Source organism: Tamandua tetradactyla, chromosome 5, assembly GCF_023851605.1.
Source record: "Tamandua tetradactyla isolate mTamTet1 chromosome 5, mTamTet1.pri, whole genome shotgun sequence".
Lineage (NCBI taxonomy): Eukaryota > Metazoa > Chordata > Mammalia > Pilosa > Myrmecophagidae > Tamandua > Tamandua tetradactyla.
In genome coordinates this window covers 20,508,447-20,523,880 of record NC_135331.1, presented here as the reverse complement: position 1 = coordinate 20,523,880, position 15,434 = coordinate 20,508,447, and the positions used below count along the sequence as shown (strand labels likewise).

Here is a 15,434-nt window from a genome sequence, read left to right as displayed (position 1 = left end):
AGTTTGCTGAGCTTTCCAGGTGACCTTGGCCCTTTACCATTGTGCAACCCATGGGGAGATATCGGGCATTTATACATGTGGGGATCAAAGGAGAGCTCAGCGTCTACTCCCTCACTGCCTCCTGAATTCCTGGTTAGTGGGGCTTTGGGGGCATACTGACGCCAAGCCCTGTCCAGGTCACTAGAACAAATGAAGGGCAGGGAGAGGAAGCTATGATGAACAGAGACTGTGTGGCTTGTGGAGGTGCTTGCTGAATCCCTCTCACTCAGACAGTTTGGGGGAAAACTGGAAAACGAAGTGCCTTCTCTCTGACATCACATTTTACTTTGAATGTTACTTTATTACTTTCCCTTTATCTTCAAGGTTGCTCTTTTACCACCTTACCCAGATTCTACAAGACCTTGAAGTCATTACTCGTCTACAAGATGGGTCATTACTTTGCCTTGTACCCTGATCTCCTTGGGGGAAAATCTTTTTCTGAATTTCACAAAGCAAATAAAAGTTGATGTTTGCAGTTTCAGTGCACTTCCTCTCATTCAAATCTCAGGCCACTGCTAGGAGGTAGGAGTCATCACCCCAGCGCTCCAATAAGTTGTGATTTGCTGCATGGCTATGGGTTCTAGGTAGAAAGAGGTGCTAAGATTTGAACTCACGTCTGGGTTGACTCCAGAACTAGGGATCTTTTGTCTGTGTCCCCAGGAGCACACCATCTGACCTCACAGTCCAATTAACCTATGCACCAGCATCTAAACCAGTAGTTTCATTACCATTAAAGTAATGAACTACTGAGGGTCATATCATGTGTGGAGGGGTGAGGGTGTGTGATGTAGTGGGTCTCGGAGTCCCTGTTTCAGAAAATTTGCTGGGAAGGTTAATAACTATTTGTCTTCCATTGGGTCCTTTGGAGCCCAAGAGACTCGAGTTCAGATCCCAGCTCGGTCACTTGGACCAATTTTGACATGTGGGGATATGACTTTGCCTCTCCGAACCTCAGTTTTATCATCTCTGCTGGTGTGGTCCTGAGGAGGCAGGAAGGTAAGACAGGCGCCTGTTAATGGTTCCAGAATGGGAGCGGCTCCTTTATCACTATTACACTTGAGCTGGGGAGCCACGTGGGGCTTCCCCACTGGCTCTGCCCTGGAGGGTGAAGGAGGGACCCTGCCCCTGCTGTATTGGGCCCACAGGAAATGGGGACAGTGTGAGGCTAATGCAGCAGGTGTGGCTGTGTAGAGGCCATTGGGATTGGCCCTTTTCTGCTGTCATCTAATCAGACACCGACTCCCTCTAGTTCCGGTTTGCTAGAGAAAGGAAGTGGGACTTACTCCAAAGGACCTGGAGGTGGGGGGTGCTGCAGGAACTGATCTTCCCCGGAAGTTGGAAGTCGAGAGACCTGCTGGCCCCACGGCGGTGGGCCTCAGAACAAGCTTCCCCTTGACCATCTGGGCAGGATCCTGGGGTAGGTGAGGGCATTCTTGAGAGCCAGGAGATCAGGGTGGGCAGCTGGCAGAAGGGGTGACCGAGGCCCTGTGTGAAGGTCTCTTCCCTGCCCTGGGTGGGGGTGAAGACAAGGCAGGATCAGACTGGGACCCTTCAGAGCTTGGGTCCTGACATTCAGAAAGTTGTACCATTTAAATATTACACTATCTTGTGATCACAGCAGCCTCTTGCAGACCAGTTTTTAGGAGTTTGAGGCTTCTGAGGGGTCAGGTGGTCCATTACTCCCTAGCTGTATTATCCAGGGAAAGTTCCTTTACCTTTCAGAGCCCATTTCCTTACCTGCAAAGGGAGGATCAGAATTCCAGCTTCATGGGGGATTCTAGAGATTGAGTGAGACCACGGCTGCAAAGTGCCAGGTCCCATGCTTGTTACTAGTAAATGGTGATTACTCACAGCCAGGGCTGTTCTGGTGAGTTCCCTGGGGCAGGGGTTCAGTGTTCCACCCCCAGCAGATCACCAGGGAGCTGCTGAGTTGGCCAGGCTGTGAGCAGGGCAGGAGAAGGCATGGCATCCAGGCCAAGCAGTCAGGGCTGGGGCTGTCGTGGGTTCCAGGAAGGGAAGCGTGAGGTTGGGGGACAGCAGCAATTCCTACCCCTGCTTGTTCTTGTCTGGAGACTGGGGAGGTCCAAGGGTCCCCCGTTGGCTGACTGGTGCCAGAGTAATGGACACTTGCACTCGAGGGCCAACTCAGCTCCCTTGCTGCTCTTAAAAGCTGAATAGTGGGGCTCTGAAGCCTGTGAGACCGGGCTGCTGGCCAGGCTTCAGCAGAAACAGCCGACAGAGCAGTTCTGTACCACCGCCCTGCCCTGCCCCCTGCTCCACTGATGAGGGTGGGGACCACTGCACCAGCTTCATTCTAGCCCCCACCTCCCCACATACCTCACCCCATCGCCCGAACTCTCAGGAGGAGCTTGGAGCTGGGGGTTTTGCTTCTACGTGGTCAGGAGGGCAGAGGCTGCCCCAGGTGTCCCCTTCAGTCTGGGGGCTGAGAAAGCCTCACCTCTTAGCAATTAAGCAGGGCCTGGCAGTGCCCGGGCCACTCCCCGTGACGTAGAGCCCCTCCCGCCTGTTCTCCCTGCGTGGCCCTGCCGAGTCAGAGTACTGCGTTCCAGGCAGGCATTGCTCACTCGCAGTCTGCCCACTGCTCAGCCCTGTTGGGAGGAAACACAGAGCCAGGTGCCCGACTCTTAGAGGTAGGAGAGCCCCAAGGAGCGGCCTTGCAGCAGTCTCCAGAGCACTTTCAGTCTCTGGGCAGGGCAGAGGTCAGTTTCCAGAGCTGGTTCCTAGCCAGGCTGGTCTGGGCTGGGATCTTCCTGTCCGGAGGCTGGTCATTTCTCCCCTGGGTGGGGCAGGTGCTCAGAAGTCATTAACTCTTAGGGTATAGGCAGGGAGGGCACTGCCATTGGAGAGTTCCCAGGATCCCCAGCTCTTACTCCCTCGGCCTTCTCTTTGCAGACGCCCTCCTGGCGGACTTGGAGTCCACCACCTCCCACATCTCCAAGAGGCCTGTGTTCCTGTCGGAGGAGACCCCCTACTCGTATCCAACTGGAAACCACACATACCAGGAGATTGCAGTGCCACCCCCTGTTCCCCCACCGCCGTCGAATGAGGCCCTCAACGGCACGATTCTTGACCCCTTAGACCAGTGGCAACCCAGTGGTCCCCGATTCACCCACCAGCAGGTAAGAAGGGCACAGGGTTTGGGGAACCCCAGAGTCTTCGGGGGATAAAGGAGCTTGTTTGGTAGGGGTTTGGGGAGCCAGGGGAAAAGGGAGAAGGGCCAGGAAGTATCCAGTTCTGCTTTACCCAGCATTGTTTTTCCCACCTATCACATGGGGAGCGGGGGAGCAGGCCGTGAACCACTTATTAATCACCAGGCTCCCTGCTAGAGCTTGGAAATTCCTTGGTGAGACTGGCTGTCAGCAGGGACCTCCCGGGGGTAACCTGGGGCTGTTTCTGTCCCCCAGTCCCTTTCCTCCCCTGGAGGAAGGCTTTTGTCCCACCCGACCTCTGAGCATTCTCTGTCCTGCAGCCTCCATCCCCATCACCTGTATACAGCTCTGGTGCCAAAGCTTCCAGTGCCCCCTTCCCCCAGGACGGTGTCAACTCACCGTGTCCCCGTGCGGGCGAGGAGGAGCACGTCTACAGGTACTACCCCAGCCCCTCCTTAGGTACCTTCCCCTCACCCGGGCAAATCCCAGGGGCCTGGCCGGGGCTGGAGGCAGCTGAGGCCTCCCCCATGTGGTACCGAGGCCAGGATGTGTGGCCAGGGACCAGGCATGGCCATTGCCCTTCAGAGCTTCTGCTTCAAGCATCATTGGGAAGAGGCCTCAGAGGCCCCCAGACTCATGATGCTGCCCCCCCTGGCTGGACCTCTTATTACTGCCATCTCCTTATGTGGTTGGGTTAGAAGGCACAGTTCCTCCATGTAGTCAAGGAACTGAGGCAAGACTTAACTTCCTCCCCTTGCTTCTTACCACATCCCTTCTCCACTCTGTCCTCTTATCAGAAGACACTCTTACTCCTCTGCCTTATTCATCTTGAGAATCTGGGGACTGCCAAGCCAGTCCAAGGCTGGGAGCATCTCCCACCGTCTTCTTCTCTTTGCCTCCCAAAGCTTCCCCAACAAGCAGAAGTCGGCAGAACCCTCACCCACCGTGATGAGCTCCTCCCTGGGCAGCAACCTCTCTGAACTTGACCGCCTGCTGCTGGAACTGAACGCCGTGCAGCAGAGCCCCACCAGCTTCCCTGCAGGTAGGGCTGGTTCCTGGGCCCGGGACCTGCCAGACCTCCCAGACTCAGCTACCACTGCTTGGGTCCCCAGAGGGCTCAGGGGTTAGGCAGCCTTTCTCTCTCTCTCTCCAAGATGAGGCCAACTCGAGCGCCCCATTGCCTGGGACCCTGAGCCCCCACTATAGCATCCCGGAGAATAACAGCTCCCTGGGGAGCAAAACTGGGCCTGTGATGAAAGAGAAGCCCAAGCGGAACGGGGGCCGTGGCTTGGAAGACGTGCGGCCCAGTGTGGAGAGTCTCCTGGACGAACTAGAGAGCTCCGTGCCCAGCCCTGTGTGAGTGTTCCCTGCTTGCACCTTCCCTGATGCCTTCCATTCTTTCTACAGGCGCCCATTATGTGCCAGGCCCTGTGCCAGGCACTGGGGGCCCAGTGGCGAATCACAGTGACACCACCCCTACCTCTTGAAGAGACAGGTTGGGCGAGCTGAGAGCTCCTGGAGCTTAGTGGCTGGAAGCGCAGGCTTCGGAGCCACACTAGGGTTCAACTCATGGTTCTGCCACTTACTAAATATTAGCTCTCAAGTCTTAGTTTTCTCATCTGTAAAATGGGATAGGGGCTATGAGATTATATTAGGTTTGAAACCCAATAATATATGTGAAGCCCTTGGAATGACTTTGGCGCATAGCATACATAGGAAGTCTTAATAAGCATTAGCTATTATTTTGTTCAGTTTTAATCCTCACACGTACATACTGTGTTCTGGAGGGTGCATGCCGAGTGCTTGGGCTGGTTTGATAGGCAAGCTTTAATCTGGGCTAGGAGAGCCAGGAACTCTTCCAAGGAAAGGTATCTTTAACTGGCCCTCTCTGCTCCTAAGTTAGGTCACCTCAGAGCTCTGTCCCCCTGGTTCTGTTACCTCCCAGTGATGAGTGCCCAGGAGGGATGGGGAGCTGGCGGGACTGCAGTTTCAGAGCTGACCCGTGGATCCCTGCCGTTGGGCAAGGGTCCCTCTGGGAGCGCGTGGGGCTGGTTTTGGGTCCCTGCTGACACTACGCCTGCCCCACAGCCCCGCCATCACTGTGAACCAGGGCGAGGTGGGCAGCCCCCAGCGGGTCACCTCCAGCCAGCAGCAGACACGCATCTCGGCCTCCTCTGCCACCAGGGAGCTGGACGAACTGATGGCCTCGCTCTCGGACTTTAAGGTGCCCTCTAGCTTCCCTGACCTAACCCCTACCTCCTTCATCCCTCCCCCTCATCTCAGTGTGTGTAGCTGGAACTGGGCCCCCCATGGTTTGAGTGCCTTGCCTCTGAGCCAGGGGCCCTGATGCGCCCCAGCCTTGCTAGATATGACAGGGGGAGGGCCAGGCCGGGCTGCAAGGGGACTGAGCTGCCACGGCAGCCTGTAAAGGCAGAGAAGCACTCAGCAAGGACGTTCTTTCCTCTCTGGGCGCTCCCAGCCACCCAGGCCAACTGGATCAGGAGCTCAGACAAAGGCCCCTGTGTTGCTGCCTGCCCTCAGTGGGGGAGGTGTTCTCTGCAGGGCACGTGGGACTTGGGATCCCGGGCCCAAGTGGTCATTTGCCCTGCAGCCCCAGCTCCCACACCAGCTGTCCTCAACACATCCTTTTTCTTTCTGCCTCTGACCTCCTGAATCCACAGGTCTCCTTCGCCAGCCTTCCTCTTTTCTTCCCTCTCTCCCTCTGTGGCCTGGCAGCTGCAGCTCTGTGGGAAACCTGGCCAGTCAAGCTGTGGGGCCTATCCTGCCTGAGATGCCCCTTCCCCCTGCTGCTAGGCTCCCTAGCCCTGCCAAGCCCAAGATGTTTTATTTAGAGGATGCAGTGCCTGCCAGAAGCACCTCAGTGGGGACAGATATTGACAGAACTCTCTAACAGTTGCTGACTTCAGCTTTCCACGTGGATCTGCTGGAGCCCTTAGGGAATATGAGCAGGGAAGCAAGCAGCCATGTGCTCTTAGCCTTGGGGTGCCTTCTAGCACTCCTTCAGCCGGGGTTTCATGGAGGGGGGTGGGAGCATGGCTGGTGGGAAGGGGCTGAGCTTGGGGTTGTGACCCTTGCCTGCTGTGGATCCAGCGCCACGTCAGTGGCTCAGAAGCAAGTTGGATTCCGGCCTTGGCTGAGGGAGTCCTGTCCCTGGTGCCTTTAAGGTTGTTGTTGCTTTCTGAGATGTCAGTGTCCTCATGCCCAGGAAGGAGAAGCCACATGGTTCTGGCCATGCCCTCGAACTAAACCTTGTGTAAGGATGGGATTGTCTGGGAGGGCCACAGCTCAGGTCTGAGGAGGGCAGCTGCCTGCAGCTGACTCTCCCTCGATTTGCATCCTGAGTTGACCTTCCTGGCCACCTGTCTCTTTGCCTTGTCCCCACATCTGTACCTCACCCTTAGTCTTTTCTCCCGCATACCTGCTCTGACTGGGGTAAGGCCAGGCCCAGAGGCATAGCTTAGTGGCTGCTTTCTGCTGTCTGAGCTTGTTGGGGATCAGGGATGGGTGTCCCAGGAGAGCCTTCTTTGGGGTCTGGATCTTCTCCCAGGGTCAGTCCCCGTGCTTCAGCTTCAGTGCTACTTCAGTTAATGCAGACAGTGACTCTCTGAGTCCGCCTCTGGCAGTGAGCCTCCTTCCTCACCTTTCTCCTCTCCCCTCTGTCTTTGTCTTTCTCCTCCTCCAGACCAGCTCCTCTGCTGTGGCCCTGAGCTCCCAGGGGCTGCGGCCCAGCTCCACTCCATCCCCACACAACATGCCTTCGCCTCCTTCTCCTCCTCTTCCCGTGCCCCCACTATTCCTGCAGTCTACTACTAAACCCTCCCCTCGGGGCCAGGGCCATAGCCTGGAGGGCCTGTGCATTGAGGAAAAGGAGAATGGATGGGGTCTCCTATCTCCTGGGCACCCCAGCTGGCTTGGACTGGCTGGCTTTGCAGTGATGCCTGACATCACCAACTCAAGATCTTCCTCTGTGGGGGGCTCTCTGGGGCCACTTGGTACAGAGAGCCAGGCTCAAGTGTGGAAGGAAGGCCCTGCCAGAGACATGCAGAACCTCAAGAGTGAGCTCTCCAGGGCCCCACCCTGCCACACTCTCACCCGAGCTAGTTGTGCAGGCCCCCAGGAGCCTAGAGACCCCCAGGGGCAACCGGCCAGCCCTCTGTGCCCAGAGGAGACCATGGTTGCCACCTGGGAGCAGCCTTGGGCTTTGGAAGTGTTACAGCCCAAGATGCCCTTTGAAGCTGCTTGCATCTTCAAGGAAGTAGCTGAGCCGGCTCTCGTAGCTGTAGACCGTCAGGCCACCTTCCCAGACACCTTTACGTTCACAAAGGAGCGTGGACAGTGGGAACAAGGGGCAAGGCCAGAGCCTGGGGGGCTGGAAAGCAGCCACCCTGCCCCAGTCCAGAAGGAGCAGCTAGGTGGAGAGATGCCCAAGAGGGGAAGCCCTGTCAGGCCAAGTCAGGGACTTGAGACACCAGGAAGCCCTGAGGGCATCCCCGAAGCTGCTACCAAGGCCAGGAAGGAGCAGCCGGAGCTTCCAGACATCACGGTCACCGACCTGCCCAGCGCCGCGGAGCGGATTTCCACCTCTAGCCAGGCAGGCGCCAGCTCGCACGGCTGCTCAGTGTGGCCCTTGGCAGCTCTGCGTGTGGCCGGGCTTCTGCACCCCTCACTGACCGCATGCGGCCTCCCGCCCCGCGCATGCTGGCTTGGGCAGAATACCCAGACACCATGACCCGTGACCCTGACGACCTTACCAGACCAGGATCAGGCCCCAGGGTTTGGTGGGGTCAGCGGCGCTCTCTGGACCCCGGATTTTCTCTTAGTGACAACCACCTCTTAACTTGTTTGAAGCTTTCTCCTTTAGAAAAGTTACCTCTGATATCCCGATGTCTGTGAAATCACTAAAAGCATGGCTTTGGAATTAGACCTGGAAACACTGGCTGAGTATGTGACCTCGGGCAACCCCCACCAGCCTCAGTTTTCTTTTCTTTAAAATGGGGGTAATGACTGAGCGTTTTCCCCTGAGGTTGTCTAGAGGATTAATGTGATGGAAAGTGCTTAGAACATAGCACATGCCCCTCAGGGAGTGGAGGTTGATTTTATTATTTGCTTCTTGCTTGGTAAAACTTTTACCCTTTCAAAAGCAAACAAGAGCTCCACAAACATGCAGATTTTATAAGAACAAAAACTAAAAGTTTACTGGAAGAAGAGACTGTATTTTCTGTTGCAAATCATGAAAAAAGAACAAAAAAAGGCTTAGGCCCTTTTAGAGCTACCACTTACATCTTCACAAATAATTCTCCTAATAGCCCTGTGAGCTAGGCTAAGAAAATACCATTGCCCCATTTTTTTTTTTTTTTTTTAATTAGAGAAGTTGTTAGGTTTTTGACCCATTTTAAGGATGGAGAAGGTGAGGCCCTGGGAATTAAGTGTGTGACCCCAGGTGAGGGCTGGGCCCTTGGTCTCTCTCGAGGCTGGCACCACCAAGGGAGCCTGCTCTGCCTTGGTCTCCATCCCAGGGACCTCCCACCTGCTGACTCTGCCTCCACCTCTGCTTGGCTTTTCTGGCGTTTTTTTTCTGCCCTCCCTTCCCCGGGGCACCCAAGTGTAGACCAAGCAGCATGGCGCCCTAGCCCAGGGTGGGACCGTGACGCCCTCCTTCCCCACCCCTCAGATTCGCTCTGTGATCAGGAGGAGCCGGGAGACGGGCCACGCACACCCCATGTCCCGGGAGTCCTCCCCTCGCCGCCGGCTGGACCCCACTACCCTGAGCAGGACCCCATCCCAGGAGCGGCTCATCGTGGAGCTGCAGGGCCGGCTGGGCATCCAGCCGGAGGCCGAGGAGGCCGTGGGGGCAACGGGGACTTCCCCAGAGGACTGGCTGACGGAGGGTGTCGCCATCACCGTGCAGCCACATGGGCGGCAGGCTGGGGGGCAGCTTGTAGAGAAGGTAGTGAGGAAATGGCCACGACCGGCATCCACGATCCTCCCCAGCCCCAGCGCTGGCTGGATGGGATATGGGTTGTGGTGGGGGGCGGGTCTTGCTTTCTGTACCCTTGTGAGGCTGGTGTCACTCACAATGTGAGAGCTGAGAGGGAAGGCCTGGGGGGAGCCTCGGGACACACCTCTCTGCAGCCCCCTGCTCCCTGAGCTGATGTTTTCTTCTGCCCTCCTCATCTCTCTCCCTCCTTTCTTCCCAGGTTGTCTTCCCTCCTGGCTCTCCCATTCCCCTGAGAAGAACCGTCTCTGTTCTGGCTTCTCCTCCTCCTTCTGTCCCTTTGCTCCAGCATCACAAAGACGCCTCGGCCGGCAGCAGCTCTTCTCCCCTGCCCCTGGGGCCCTCCGCCTTTACCCATGTCTCTCCTGGGGATCAGAGCACCTGGGAAGACCCCTGCAGTGAGGATGTTCAGAGCCCTGCCCCTCCCATTCCTGTGTCCCACGCTGGGAGGTCCGTGGGCTGCCAGACCGACGAGGACCCACTCTTCCCCCCGCTGCAGGCAGGCGTGCCAGGGGCTCCCGCGCTAGCCCAGTTGTCCCTGTCCTGGTGCCTGAGCACCCTAACCCCCTTTGCACACTCATAACACTCTGGTGCCCTTCTCTCCTCTCATCTGCAAACCCAACCCAGTGACCACTATCCTTCCTTTTACCCTACCTCCACCGGCCAGAAGCCACCTGCCCTCTTGCTTCCCTGTGGGACCTCCCCTCTGCCTGTTCTTCCCGACTCCTGGCTACTGCCCTGGCCCTCCTCTGAGGAAGCCAGCCCCAGAACAGAACCAGAAAGCTGTCTCCTTTTCTCACCAGCTCCCCTTCCAACTCCTAGGCCCAGTGCCTGGAGAGGCCACTTTGCCCTCTGACCCCAGGTCACCTCTCCCAACTAGATCCTGTACCTTTGGTCCATTCACCTCCCTCTCCATCTCTTCTGGGCTTCTCTCTCTGGGTTTTTCTCCAGATTTTTTTTTTCTTGCTTGCTTTCGGTAGTACCAGTAGGGGAAAAATACCCTTTTTCATTCTAAATTCCCTTTTGTGAATTGATGTAGTGACATGGTCTTTTATTCTTTCTTCATTGATACATATATATATATATATATATATATATATATATACATATATTTCTTATTCTCTTTTCTCCCCTTATCTAAGATCCAGGGCCTGGAACAAAGAATGGATGGAGAGCTGTGCTGGGCGGCCGGCTGGTCTCCGAATGGCAGGCAGAGCAGCCAAGGGCAAGACGAGGGAGGGGTCAGTGCCAAGGGCTGGGGGCTTAGTTTCCTGCTTGTCATGTTTCCCTGGGCTTGGTCATGTCAGAAGGGTGCCAGGAGCCCTGTCGCTCTCCAGGGTCCCAAGAGCAAGCCCCTCTGACCGACAGGATGTCCTCCTGAGGCCGCTCCTCCCTGACTGCTTAGGCCTCCAAGGAGGTGGCTCTTCTTGCCTCCGTCGTCCCAGCTGTCCAGGAAGGACAAGAGCCCCTGGTGCGTGGCTGAGAGACACCATATTCCAAGCCCCAGAAGGCATGACCAGCCCTCCCTGTCTCCACAGTTTATGGCCCAGGGAAAAGCGGGGAATAGCTCTCCCCCTGGGGGAGCCCCAAAGCCTGGGAGTCAGCTGGACAGCATGCTGGGGAGCCTGCAGTCAGACCTGAACAAGCTGGGTGTCGCCACAGTCGCCAAAGGGGTCTGCGGGGCCTGCAAAAAGCCCATTGCCGGGCAGGTGAGGAGCACGAGCGAGAGGTGGCAGGTGGTGGGGGGCTGCAGGTGGGTATAGGGCCTGTGTCGGGCACACTGTGGTGGGCCTTGGTCTAGAGTCACATTCCATTTCCTGCTTCAGGTCGTGACCGCCATGGGGAAGACGTGGCACCCGGAGCACTTTGTCTGCACCCACTGCCAGGAGGAGATCGGGTCCCGGAACTTCTTCGAGCGGGATGGACAGCCCTACTGTGAAAAGGACTACCACAACCTCTTCTCTCCGCGCTGCTACTACTGCAATGGTCCTATCCTGGATGTGAGTCCCCCCTTACCCATACACCATGCCAGGTCCCTACAGAGGCACCCCCATCTTCAGAGTAGCCCTCCAGGGGTCAGGTGGTGCCACGTGAGGCTCAGAAAGGCCCCGTCACATGCCCAGGTTCATAGTGCTGGTACACACGTGGGCTGGGCTCTCAGCCAGGCCTGAGTCACAGGCTGGGCTGACCCACATCGGGCAGCCTCACTTCCCTTCCACCTCCCATCCTGCCTTCCTGTTGTGGACTCTCCCAGGGGCTGGGGGCCCCAACTAGATAAACGGAGTGAATGCTGGCACTCTCACTCTTCAGCTGTGTGACATTAGGGAAATACCTGGCCTCTCCGAGCCTAAGCTGCTTCAGTTATAAAGTAGGAATTACGGTGAACCTATGATCGAGACCCCACATGAGGAGTAAAGGAGAGTATCTGGCAGGTGAAACACCTCTCCATAAACCTTAGTTCTCGGTGGTATTAATAGAGGAGACTCCGCTCTTTGGAAGTGTTTCCTTGGCTGTCTGAGCTGGAGTTGGGACAGCGGAGGGCCTCCTGTGGGTCTGAGTTGTGGGGCCTGTGCTGCAGGGCAGGCAGCTCAGCTTTGACCCCATAACTTGCCTTTCACAGAAAGTGGTGACGGCCCTGGACCGGACCTGGCACCCTGAGCACTTCTTCTGTGCCCAGTGCGGCGCCTTCTTTGGTCCCGAAGGTACTGGCTGGTGGACTAGCACACTGCCTCCCAGGAGGGGTGGGAGTGAGTGTTGGGCTTGGGGTAACCCCACTTCTGGAGGCCCTAACTCTGTTACTCCAACCCCAGGATTTCATGAGAAGGACGGCAAGGCCTACTGCCGGAAGGATTACTTCGATATGTTTGCACCCAAATGTGGCGGCTGTGCCAGGGCTATCCTAGAGAACTACATTTCGGCCCTCAACACCCTGTGGCATCCTGAGTGCTTTGTGTGCCGGGTAAGGAGTCTCACTGCATCTGGGCGTGGGACGAGATGGAAGGGCCTCCCCCAGTGTGCAATCTGGATCTAGCTCGGGGCCTTGTTTTGGGTTGTCAGTGGGGTGAGCAGGCAGAGGGCACAGTCCCCCAAGTCTGATAGGTTGGGGGCCACGGTTTTTCCTGAGACCGAGACAGACTAAGAGCAAGGGAGACGCCTCCCCCAGTGCTGGGTGGTGGCTCTGGGCTGGTCACATCAGGGTCAGGAGCATGTGAGGATTAAGTGAGATAATCCAAGTAGTTTAGCAGCCTCAAGAGAAGTGGGCAGTGGTTTTCTGGAATACTGGGGCCCCACAAGATGTTACCAGGGATTCTACAAGGGCTCTTTGACTAAATAAGTTTGGGAAACACTGTTCACTGCAGGACTTCTCAGAGCCTTTCATATCCAAATGTGCATGTGAATCTCTCAACAGAGACCTAGAATGTAGAGTCCGACCACCCTTTTCTCAGCACCAGAGTTTCCTGGAACACTGTTATAGCTCCCTGGCTAAGTGTACAGGATTCAGACCTGGGCTTGAATCCAGGCTTATGACTCTGGGCAAGTCACTTAACTTCTGTGCCTCGGTTGCCTCTTCTGTTGGGAGTGTAAAGTGAACATTTAGCTCAGCACATGGCATGGAGGAAGTGCTTAGCCAGTGGGAGTCCTTGTGAGTGGGATGATGATGACTGCCTCCTGCCTGTCATGCTGGGAGCTGCCCTGGTGCCCCTGGTATCCCAGCTGGAAGGGGGACAGCCAGCTCAGTCCCTTTCCTTCTGCCCCCATTCCCTTTTCTGTTTGGCAGGAATGCTTCACACCGTTTGTCAACGGCAGCTTCTTCGAACACGACGGGCAGCCCTACTGCGAGGTGCACTACCACGAGCGGCGCGGCTCGCTCTGCTCCGGCTGCCAGAAGCCCATCACGGGCCGCTGCATCACCGCCATGTCCAAGAAGTTCCACCCGGAGCACTTCGTCTGTGCCTTCTGCCTCAAGCAGCTTAATAAGGGCACCTTCAAGGAGCAGAACGACAAGCCATACTGTCAGAACTGCTTCCTCAAGCTCTTCTGCTAGGCTTCCTCATCCCTTCGTCTGCCCCCTTCCCCACCCATCATCCCCAACTGCTACTGTGACCCAGAGACCTCACCCAGGGGTGAAGGGGCAAACCTGACCGAAACTGGAACCCATGTCTTCGGCTGGTGCGGGATGGGAAGAGGACCTTGGGTCCTGCCTGCTTTTCTTCACCCCTGCCAGAGCCTCTCGGGCCTCCGGTATCCTGCAGCCCTTGCAAGCCGGGCTTGGCCCACCCCTGGAGGTGGAGGCTGTTCCCGAGAACCAGCCTGGCTGTGCCAGCACCCCACACTGGAGCCATCTCTTGTTCATATTTCGGCAGTGGAGCCAGGGGAGGGCAGGCAGGGTCAGTTCCTAATACACATCAGGTCTTTTTTTAATCCTTATTTCTCCCCGACCTAATTATCCCTGTTCTGAGAGTATTAGGGGGCACCCAGCTCCCTCCACATGATGCCAGCATAAATCCATCCATCCATAGGGTGGGGCAGCCATGGGTCAGGAGAGGCCCCTTGTCCTCCTTCTGCCCTTCCAGTCTCCTGGGCCTGGGCAACTGCCCCACACTACCCCTCACCCTGACCTTCCTTTTTTAACTGCTCTGGTTCTACTGAGAAAGGCCTTTCCAGCAATAATGTTTTATAAGTAACTTCATCTCCGGGATGGCGTGAGTGGGGAGTTATCACCCCATGCCTGGACACTGTGCCGACTTTGATAGATTTCTACACTGAGGTTTGAATTCATATCATCTGAGTTGCTTTTACTTCTCTTTACAAAATGATTTTGAAGAGATTTTAAGACGTTCCCTTTTGTATTCTCGCCACCTGCACTGGTCCTGTTGGTGTCAGTGGCTTTGGTATGGAATTTGCTTTGTACTGAGGGGTTGGGGTGGGGAAGCGATTTGTATTTTATGTTTTCTTAGCACAGGCAGGTGAACTGGGAGCAGCTCTGTGATTCTCCTTTCACTTCACAGCTCACCAGGAGTGTTTTATAAACTGCTGTATTTTGAAACCCCTTCCTTACTGCCCAGGCCAGCAAGCTCTTAACTAAAACTGGCTGAAAGGTGGCTTCCCCTTTTTGGGCTTATAATTCAGAACACCATCTGTCCTGTTCTGGGGGGATGAAAAGGGGAAAGGGCATGTTGGGGGTGCTATTTCCCACCCAAGTAAGCCATTAGGGGCATCCATCTCCTCTGAACATTTTGGCAACAAAGCCCACTAGCATTCTCAGCCTCCTCACCACTTCTCTGGGGTTCTTTCTTCTGCTTTCTCAGAAAAGCTGGTATCTGACTTGTGACGGTAAAAACCATAAAGAACTCTTAGGTTCTTGGTGATTCCGCTGGGCACATCACTTCCCCAAATTTCCTGCTCTCTCTGGAGACTGGGTACCAGTTCTTCCCCCTTTACAGGTGGGATGGGCATGCAGGAGGTCTGGGGGAAGGGGCCGAGTTGTTGTAAGGGGGCCCAGATAGGATTCAGGGTGGAGGGATGGGATCCTGGATTGAAGCAAAGGGAAGCTGCTGTCTTCCCGAAGGATGAAATAGGAACAAGCAGCCTTGGAGGTGGGGGGAGCACAGACCTGGCCAGCAGGAGGGGGCCTCAAGGGGTTGGAAGTGAGGGAGATCCAAACCACTCCACTAGCCTCACAGCACGTGCTGCTGTGCGGAGGTCTGGGAAGAGGGTCCCTCTCCACCGCAAGGCTGGGAGCAGCCTGGGCCCTGCCAAAGGTCTGATGTCTCCATTTGCACCCATTGGCCTTACTGCTCTGTTTACAGTGACCCACCCCGGCCCCTCCCCAAGAGGGTGGTGGTTTCTGGGGTTCAACCTCTGGGTCGGTGGTTATTTGATGATTTGATTTTGATTTTATTTCCCCTGTAAACTTCTAACCTGGCTTTTTCCCATTTCTATTTCTGTGATTTATGCCAATAAAATTTGCCATTATTTTCACCTGTGCTAGTGCCTTTTCTTTGCGATCTGAGATAACTCAATCCCTGCAGAGAGACCAAACCCCTCCCTAGACTCACAAGGATGACCTTTTTGAGGCAAAAAGTTTTGGGGATGGGATCCCTGATGCCTCATTTGTTTGTGGTCACAAGTCCTTCCTGGCTCCCGGGTGAGCTCTGCTCCTTCCTCGGGAGTTGGTGAGAGAAGGCAGGGAGCAGCATGCTTTGGGC

At 56.0% G+C, this 15,434-nt stretch overlaps 1 protein-coding gene across 4 annotated transcripts in view; it reads left to right on the top strand.

The window, feature by feature from the left end:
• PXN (paxillin) overlaps window positions 1-15,207 on the top strand; it is a 43,607-nt gene extending 28,400 nt beyond the window's left edge. For 3 of the 4 annotated variants that reach the window (XM_077159998.1, XM_077159997.1, XM_077159996.1), the window contains exons 2-11: window positions 2,953-3,179; window positions 3,530-3,645; window positions 4,115-4,251; window positions 4,364-4,565; window positions 5,298-5,433; window positions 10,764-10,934; window positions 11,052-11,225; window positions 11,846-11,927; window positions 12,036-12,184; window positions 13,004-15,207. In XM_077159998.1, coding sequence (XP_077016113.1) covers window positions 2,953-3,179; window positions 3,530-3,645; window positions 4,115-4,251; window positions 4,364-4,565; window positions 5,298-5,433; window positions 10,764-10,934; window positions 11,052-11,225; window positions 11,846-11,927; window positions 12,036-12,184; window positions 13,004-13,270 — 1,661 coding nt within the window. In that variant the 3' untranslated portion in view covers window positions 13,271-15,207. Of the gene's footprint in view, window positions 1-2,952; window positions 3,180-3,529; window positions 3,646-4,114; window positions 4,252-4,363; window positions 4,566-5,297; window positions 5,434-6,912; window positions 7,822-8,901; window positions 9,178-9,427; window positions 9,725-10,367; window positions 10,467-10,763; window positions 10,935-11,051; window positions 11,226-11,845; window positions 11,928-12,035; window positions 12,185-13,003 lie in introns of all 4 variants that reach the window. The other variant, XM_077159999.1, reaches the window with a different exon arrangement.
• Window positions 15,208-15,434: the final 227 nt, after the last annotated feature.